The 10000-nt window shown below is 42.1% G+C and overlaps 1 protein-coding gene across 1 annotated transcript in view; it reads left to right on the top strand.

Moving 5' to 3' along the window:
- Window positions 1–7955: 7955 nt before the first annotated feature.
- The window catches only part of LOC118761287 (annexin A7-like), a 9519-nt gene continuing 7474 nt past the window's right edge, over window positions 7956–10000 (top strand). Inside the window, exon 1 of the mRNA XM_036499065.1 lies at window positions 7956–8144. Coding sequence (XP_036354958.1) covers window positions 8135–8144 — 10 coding nt within the window. The 5' untranslated portion in view covers window positions 7956–8134. The remainder of the gene's footprint in view (window positions 8145–10000) is intronic.

Below are 10000 nucleotides of genomic sequence, written 5' to 3'. Positions count from 1 at the left end.
GGGAAGAGGTGAAAATCTGAGGGTACAAGGGGAGGAGTTCATAGCTGCACGCCAGTGCTTCTGATCTGGCGACACGCGAGTTGTGGATCGGAGCGTTGTCCTGCAGGAGGAGGATGCCTTTGCTGATCTTGCTCCGCCTCTTGATTTTGATAGCTTCTCTTAATTTCCTCAAAAGTGAAGCATAATAGGCTCCTGTAATTGTGGTACCCTTTGCCAGGAAATCTGTCATCACTACTCCGTCCTGGTCCCAGAAGACTGTGAGCATAACCTTGTCAGCGGAGGGCTGCACCCTTGCCTTCTTTGGAGGAGGTAAGTCACGGTGCTTTCATTGCATTGACTGGGATTTGGTCTATGGATCATAGTGATGGACCCAGGTTTTATCCTGTGTGATCAGTCTTTTGAAAAATTTTTACTCATCTTCTTGGCACCTCTCCAAATTCATCCTCGAGCACTCAACGCGTTCTTGCTTCTGGAAAGGTGTGAGCAACCTGGAAATCCATCTGGCAGACACCTTTTGCATATGCAAATTGTCATGAATGATAGTTTCCACAGACCCGGTACTAATCTTGACCTTATGGGCTATTTGGCGAATAGTTATGCGTTGACCTTCCAAAATGGCAGCCTCAACTTGACGGACAGACGTCTCATCAACGGCAGAAGGGGGCGACCAGATCTGGGAGCTGTTTCCACAGAGTTCCGACTATGTTTGAATTCACAATGCCAGCGTTTTACAAGGTCATATGATGGGGCATCATCACCATAAGTTACTTTCATTTCATCAAAAGTCTCCCGTGGTAAGCGTCCTTTCAAATACAAAAACCAGATCACTGCTCGACACTCAACAGGCTCCATTTCACACTTGACTCAGTTCAAACACCTGTAAATCAGAAACCACAATTAGTTCAGAGCTGTAATTCGCCACTTAATCTATAGAGGTATAAATAAGTGCACATGCAAAATCAGCTAGATCAAACAACTGCAAGTGGGTCAGGGGCATTACTTATTGAACGCCCCTCGTATTTCCACGCTCCTCTAACAGGTTTTATAAATTTTACATTTGTATTCACCCACATACTTGCTTATTGACATTGAGTTGTGATGCAGAGAATTTGCGAACGAATTTTTATAGAGCTTACAACGTGATTGTTATGACGGGCAAAAGGCCACCGAGCTGGCTGTGTAGTTAGCAGAGGTTGTTTCAAGGTGACTGTGTATGAGGAGGTGTGAACCTTGGAATGAACAGTGCTACCAAAGGTAATGCCAACTGGATACAAACTGGAGCTTGATCGGTCCTGTATAAGGGTACCTGATTGATGAAAGATCGAAACATCTAATGACAATTAAACATCAATACAGGCCATTATATGATTTTTGTGGATCAATGAAGATCAATAAAGGTCATTGCATCATAGATATAGGTATAAAATTATTTACATGAGTGTGCGTATATCTAAGTGTGTATGTATTAATGTTTGTATGTACATAAACATACATACTGAGACCCCCTTCGGTCATAACTGACCGAGGGATTGCACCTAGAAAGTTACCCTCCCAGGCACATGTCCGGGCAAGGTTGTTTATGGAACACCAGCAGTCGCCCATGCATACCAGCCTTCCGTCTCCATCCCACCGATGTCATCCAAGGGAAAGGCAAAGGCCGATACGGATTGGCATCAATGACATCGCAACTCATTTCTACAGCTGAGTGTACTAGAGCAACGTAAAATAAAGTGTCTTGCTCATGAACACAACACGCAGCCCGGTCCGGGATTCGAACTCACAACCTCACGATCGTAAGCTCGACGCTCTAACCACTGAGCCATGCGCCTTCACTATAAACATACATAGATATACACACATACATTCATACATACATACATAACATACATACATACATACATACATACATACATACATACATACATACATACATACATATTAGAGGAAAAAGAACAAAACCAAGGCGTGACGAGTATTTCAAACCATTTAGAGTATTCAATTAGAGTAAGGCGCCTTCAACATCCGACATGCAGGTGTAGAGGACCGCTTAAATTCTTTTGAAGATCTTCTGCGTAGATAACACCGACCCTCTAGCCTCCATCTGTAACTGGTTAATTTCTCCAGTTATAAATAAAAGAAACCATCTTTACTTGCCATAGTAGCATTAATCTGACCTGATTTTTAAAAGTATATTTTGCACTACATAGAATTTCGCTAACACGATCATAGTTGAAACCAATAACAACACCACCAACGAAAATAGTACGACAAAGCCAGTTAGCTGTCCAAGACGATGTTAGTACTCTTCTAATTTTACTTGGAATTTACCTCTAAACCAAGACCTCCCTCGGTGCTATGAAAAAGCCCGTGATGACCCTTCAGTCAGATATATGAAATGGTTACAAAAAGCAAAAAAACTTTACGGCGAAGCAGCGTCGGCAACATGCATTTTTCTTTCAAAACATTGCTTACTCCTAGGATGGTGAATGATCTTCTCAAAACACTGATAACTGACCGGAAATTGCCAGCCGCCATCACTAAATTCGGGAGACTCTTCTGATGTAGCTATGTCAACATAGGTGACTGTGGAATATATACAATTTAGAAACGTCTTGGAACGACAGTTCATAGAATCTCAGAGCTAGTTATAAACAGTAGTTGCAACACATCGTGAAGTATATTTGCCATTTAAATATGGCTAACCCCTAAGGGTGGATGCTAACTGTAGCTTGTAGCCCCAGGCGGGCACCTCCTCCTTATCAGTATTTGCAAAGGTAAGCCATCCTTCCCGTCTTCAACCTTCACAGAAAGTGTGTCAATAGCCAGCTGGAGGAGGCGTCCTCCTGGGGCTACAAGCTGCAGTAGCATCCACCCTTAGAGGTTAGCCATATTTAAATGGCAAATATACTTCACAAGTTCATAGAATGTTTTTCTTCTTTTCCGAAAATATCGTTGAGCGACAGGCCATTCTGAACAATATTAAGGAAAAATCTAACAGCTCCAATGTTTAAAATTATTGATGCTGTCGCCGGAGAGCATATGGAATCGTCTGGTGTTAAGTATTTGCATATCAATATCCTTATATATATAGCTGTTATCACTCTTGAAGAGCATCAAGGAGAAATATGCACTATGCATGGAAATGAAATTATTGAATTACAATGTAAGGGGTTAACCAAACTCAAGATGCTGTGAGAGAATCTCCTCTACCGAAGACGAACTTTTGAACGAGCCTGTATGTATCATAGGTTTGCTTCCAACACATTAGTCTCACGCAGAAAGATGAGGAAAGAAAGCACTACTCTCAAGAAAACACCCTCTCGAAAAAGGATTAAGATCACTTTGGTCAAAAATCCGAAATTGGAAAATGGATTTCAACTTTTATGTATCGTAGCTAAATACAGTAATGGGTGGAGGCACATGGCTTAGTAGTTAGAGCAGCGGACTCGCGGTCGAGGGATCGTTGGTTCGAATCTTAGACCGGACGATGTTTGTGTTTATGAGCGAAACACCTAAGCTCCACACGGCCCCGGCAGAAGGTAATGGCGAACTTCTGCTGACTCTTTTGCCACAACTTTCTCTCACTCCTTCTTCCTGCATCTTGAAGCTCACCTGAGACGGACCGGCGTCCCGTCCAGGTGGGGAACCTATACGCCAAGGAAACCGGCCCTTATGAGCAATTTTCATATTAAGTGTTTGAATTCTCATTCTTTTGTCATTTTTCCTGTCTTGTGATATTTTATTTCCCGCTATATTTCTTCCATGCTCATGATTGTTTATGGGAAAGAAGAGCATTGTAGTGGCCGTTGTCAAATTCGCCACTATATAATACTGAAATCTTCCTTTCTGTAAATGTGTCCTCTTTCCTCCTGCATCTTGCAGCTCACCTGCGACGGACCGGCGTCACGTCCAGGTGGGGACCCAATACGCCAAGGAAACCGGGAAACCGGCCCTTATGAACCAGGCATGGCTCGAGAAGGAACAAAACAGTAAAGGGAGTATACTCTACCCACATTGACAGCAGAATAAACACAATTGACCCGGTAAGTTTCACTATAGCAGCAGGCAAACTGCATAATGAGAAGAATCCGGTACAAAAGGCTGACATTTTATACAAATCCTTTAATATGCATTTCAAAACGACTATGGAAGATCAGATTAATGTTACTAATTGACTTGCGACAGCACGGGCGAACCCAGTGGTCAAAAACGAAACCGCCAATTTGGCAGGAAATTATAGGTCCATTGCTTACTTAAGTATCATGTTTAAACTGTTTACAAGCTGCGTCAACCATTTCATCCAGGGTCTTTGTGAGTCTAGTAACGTAGTGATTCATGAGCAGGCAGATGGAGAGAAAGGGGTGTGAGGATGTGCCGAACAAATTTTGATAAACAAAGCTGTACTGTCTGAAGTAAGAAAACACTCTAGAAATATTGTGACAGTATGGCTTGGTTAGGGGAAAGTGGGATCTTTTCTGTTTGAACGGCAGTTTTTTCTAGCGGTGTCATATGAAATTGTCACCCATAATTATGACCCTAGTATCGATCTATTGCATTTCAATCTGTTTTAGGGTTAGGGTTAGTTAGGGTTAGGAGTGGGGGGAAGGGTATCATTTTTTTCTTCACAAATGTAAATAAACCCAATCTGTTTCTTAATCGAGGGACATATTCATACGGCACAGAATGTTTTTTTTACCTCAATAGACGTATTTGATTGGTTGAAATTGCAGAAATTGAAGAAAAAAAAACAACAAATATCTTACAAACTATAGAATTTTCTCAATAAAGCCAAGAGAAAACGATGTTTTATTAAACACAGTCTACCAGTATACGAAGTTTAAAATTTTTTAGTTACCTAGAAATTATGTTAAAAACGGCCGTTCAAAGCGAAGAGATCTTGAAAGTGTTTGAATGTATTCGCCACTCGTGGCTACTAAGGGTCTGCATTTGGTTAGATTGCCTTCCACCTTAGTTACTACCATCGAGAGTCTCACAAAGACTCGGCAACGATTCTCACACTCACTATTGAGAGAGGAATGATCGTCTCCAATGTTAAAAATATCTGAAAAGCAATATTCCAATGAGATTGTCTTTCCGTAATTCTGTTCATTTTGGCATTTAATCCATTATCATTCCTGCAACAAAAAGCAATTGGCTACATGCTAGATTCTGCAACTGCTAGAGATATTAAGGTAACACATAATTTGTTCGTGTATGACCTGAATATTTATACTAAAAATGTTAACAATTCCAAAAAGCATCTGGAGTTAATTAACATTTTCAGCTGATATACGGGTTTGTATTTGATTGTTGAACGAGGAGAATCAGTACCCCAAGCTCAAAAGCTCTACATCAACGGTCTTACTATCTCTCGTGTTCCACACAAAAAATGCTGCAAATACCTAGGCATTAATTAAAGCATATCATATGAATAGGAAAGTATTGTAGTTCGCTTGAAGCATTGTGTATTGTTTGTAAAGAATATAAAGTTTTGAATGGTACGATACAAACAATGAGCTATATACTCGTTGTAATTTAGTCATCCATAGTCTGATATGATATTTCGGAATAATATTCCCCCTTCAGAAATTCTTAGATGGAGTCGCTGCTATGAAGACACTGTAAATAAAGAGAGAGACGCAAGAGTTTTACAATAGAGTTAGAAAAATATAATAATCGGGACTTTCTCCTTACAAGATAATACCCTTCAATGCATTTGCCGTACCAGTGCCAATTCCAACATTTGAGTTGCTTAACTGACATGTCGGGGAACTCCACTCCATAGGTATTAAAACGAGCATGATCCTAACATCAACTGGAAACGTTCACATAAGCAGTAGTACCAACAAGCTCTATCCAAGAAGAGATGAAGAAGGAGAGGTTTAAGACCAGTGTAGACAGCCTTCGACTGTCGCATAGTCTCTGTGAGACAGCACCTGCAGTGGAGGCGCAATGGCCCAGTGGTTAGGGCAGCGGACTCGCGGTCGGAGAATCGCGGTTTCGATTCCCAGACCGGGCGTTGTGTGTGTTTATTGAGCGAAAACACCTAAAGCTCCACGAGGCTCCGGCAGGGGTGGTGGCGACCCCTGTTGTACTCTTTCGCCCCAACTTTCTCTCACTCTTTCTTCCTGTTTCTTGTCCCCGACTTCCTACGCAACCACTGAGCCTGGATGCGCATTCATCCATCCGTCGATGCTCTCGGTGTCGGAGGTTGACCTGCTTTCTCTTCTGCGGGTCTTACGAATAGCAAAGGACCACGTTTCGGACTTCTCCCATCTTGCGAGCTCTGGGACGAAGACCGTTCGCTCAACAGCAACAGCAGCAACAGCAACAGCACTTGCAAAGAAACATCAGCGAAAATAAATACATATTGTGGACATACGTCCTGGACAACGAGGAGAACAAATTCCTACGTGTCAGTAGTGAGCTCTTGAGGAAGCACTCTCTTCCTGATGACCTCCCACACAACTCCAAAACAGCTGGACTAGTATTCCTCAAAAAAGACCTGAAGGTGAAACACTCAGCATACCCCCCAAAAAAAAGATGAAACATTATGTATGAGTATGTTTCAGGAAGATTTGAAGAAAACCGTAATATCAACATGAAGCACAGCCTCTCTTGGACTCGTGACTGCTACATCACATCACACTTCAAAGGCTATGCATTTGCAGTCCGAGAACAGGAGTTTGCTACAAAATATCTAATAAAGAATAGAGACAGTAAGGACGTTGGTGCTCTAAGATGCAGCTAAAAATGTAGAGTATGCCATGTTTTTGTGGAAGACATCACACATGTGATTAGCGGCTGTCGATAAATGACATCAAGTTACTACTTCCCTATGCAACACGATATTGTTGATAAAACAATATAATTTCTTTACTGCCCACAAGGGACTAAACATAGAGGGGACAAACAAGGACAGACAAACGGATTAATTCGGTTACATCGATCCCAGTGCGTAACTGGTACTTAATTTATCGACTCCGATAGGATGAAAGGCAAAGTCGACCTCGGCGGAATTTGAACTCAGAGCGTAACGGCAGACGAAATACGGCTGCGCATTTCGCCCGGCGTGCTAACGTTTCTGCCAGCTCGCCGCCTTTCTTGTTGTTAAAACAATATGCAATGTCATTCGGAAAAAAAGACTGTCCTGGAATAAATGTAGAGAATCTTCTTTTTTTATTGAATACATGCACAAATATCAACACAAGGAATATTGGTGAATCATTTCCATCAAAACTTCGATTAAAAGGAAATATAAGAAACCGGATATTGTTGATTGGAACATATGGGCCTAAAATGAAAATACTTTCCGAATGTAGCAACTTGCATTCTAGTGCTTTAAAAGAACCTGTAACAAGATGAAGGTCTCAGGAACACTTGAGGGGTGTCTGTCTTATCTTGTCACATACAATTGTCGAAGGGAGAACCAAGATCCGACTGTCTTCAATAGCAATAAATAATACTTTATTTTTCGGGTTTCGCATATAAAAATATATACACATATATTTTCCTTAAGGGCGAACCGGTAGCCAAGTCCACAAGACTGTTCGCAAATGTTCACTTGTGTGAGCCAAAAAATTACTGTCTCCGTACCCGCTTAGAAGAGAGCTTCTCTATATGTAGGGTTTTCCCTGAGAGAAGGTTGGTCACGTCCACTCGGTAGGGTTGCTGATTCAAAAAGACAGATTTAGCAGGAATGCTTTCAGTTTGCAGTTCTCTGCGCATGCGCATGCGCATGAGGGAACTCCCGGCGGCCTACCGGAAGTAATCCAACTCTGCGCATGCGCGCTGAAAATTTCCAAAAAATAGCGTCACTACAAACCTTTAAAATAAATAACAAAAGGATAAAGAATTGTCGCTACAGGATATGCAGCTATTGTTCGCGGGGGGTTTTTCCACATGAATGCTACAATGAAATATTTCAAGGAAAAAGAAATTCTCACCCTCAATGAAGTAACAATAAAGTAACAAGCCCAGACAACTTGTGGCGTCACTCAATATATTTACTTCGGATGCAACACGCAGTTTACACAACGTGGAATAATAACTCAAGCAGTATCACAGATTTTCTCGGATTTTATCTCGTCGTTCTTTTAATACTAACTTCTTACATCACCTACTCTTCATAAACATGGTACCCAGTAAGTATATATTGTTGACTTCTCGTAATTCATCGCCATATATCCACTGCTATTACTCTTACTCTCTCTTTTACTATTTTACTTGTTTCAGTCATTTGACTGCGGCCATGCTGGGGCAACGCCTTTAATCGAGCAACTCGAACCCGGAACTTATTCTTTTGTAAGCCCAGTACTTATTCTATCGGTCTCTTTTTGCCGAACCGCTAAGTAACGGGGACATAAACACACCGGCATCGGTTGTCAAGCAATGCTAGGGGGACAAACACAGACACACACAAACACACATATATATATATATACATATATACGACGAGCTTCTTTCAGTTTCCGTCTACCAAATCCACTCACAAGGCTTTGGTCGGCCCGAGGCTATAGTAGAAGACACTTGCCCAAGGTGCCACACTGTGGGACTGAACCCGGAACCATGTGGTTGGTAAACAAGCTACTTACCACACAGCCACTCCTGCGCCTATAACTCATTTTGTAAGCAAACACCGGCAGTTTGCTAGGTAAAGTGTTACCAGAATTCCAAGTCTTCCTTCGTTCAGTTCATGGAAATTAATTGAAGAGTACTATAAACACACTTGTAATTTACGCTGGACAATTTAGACCCAAATTCTAGGAATGTTCTTGGATTCTCCACTTTTAAACGCACCAATCACCTACCCACTCCCTCCTATCCTGGATCCTTCCCTTGCTCCAGACACACACGCATCCCCCACCCACTGGAACCAACAAACACACTACCCACATCCGGAACTCTTCCTCTCGTGTCTCTTCTAACGTCATCTATTGCCTTCAATGCACCCTTTGCAGCTCTTTATATGTTAATCAGTCGGGCCTTCGTCTAGCCACAAATTTACGGAACATCTATGAGATATCTGCCTCCGTGGAAGCGCAACGGCCCAGTGGTTAGGGCAGCAGACTAACGGTTTCGATTTCCAGACCGGACGTTGTGAGTGTTTATTGAGCGAAAATACCTAAAGCTCCACGTTAAGGGTATACGTGTCTGTGGAGTGCTCAGCCACTTGCACGTTAATTTCACGAGCGGGCTATTCCATTGATTGGATCAACTGGAACCCTTGTCATCATATGTGGAAGTGCATAGGGCAGTGGACTCACGGTCATAGGATCATGGTTTCAATTCTCAGTCGGGGCGTTGTGAGTGTTTATTGGGCGAAAACACCTAAAGCTCCACGAGGATCCTGCGGGGGGGAGCGGCGAACCCAGATGCACTCTTTCACCACAACTTTCCCTCACTCTTTCTTCCTATTTCTGTTGTGCCTGTATTTCAAAGGGCCCAGCCTTGTCACACTTAGTGCCACGCTGAATCTTTCCGAGAACTACGTTAAGGGTACACGTATCTGTGGAGTGTTCAGTGTTAATTTCACGAGCAGGCTGTTCCGTAACCGACGGAGTATCTGTCTCCAAAATTATACCCCCGTCGTCCGTCATTTTTGCTCTAACAACCACTCCACCAAACACCTCCCTGTCTTCGGCTTCGCCTTGGCACCATAGAACCACCACCACAAAACTTTACCAGGAATAGCGCTACATCTTCTCTCTTCGAACTCTTACGCCGTTTGGACTTAACACTACCCACTTCTTGTAAAAGCTTCCATCTTCATTTCGTTTTTTTTAATCTTATTTTATGACCTTATTATTTTTTAATTTAATCTAACCTTTGAAATAAGTTTTTTTTTATGTTTTTAATTTTTTAGATTATTTTATATTCATCGTCCACTCACCCTTATACATAACATACATCTCTTCCATATACTGAGACCCCCTTCGGTCACGACACAGACCATGGGATTGCACCTAGAAAGTTACCTCCAGGCACATGTCCGGGCAAG

Source organism: Octopus sinensis, linkage group LG2, assembly GCF_006345805.1.
Source record: "Octopus sinensis linkage group LG2, ASM634580v1, whole genome shotgun sequence".
Classification (NCBI taxonomy): domain Eukaryota; kingdom Metazoa; phylum Mollusca; class Cephalopoda; order Octopoda; family Octopodidae; genus Octopus; species Octopus sinensis.
This window is presented reverse-complemented; position numbering and strand designations above follow the sequence as displayed.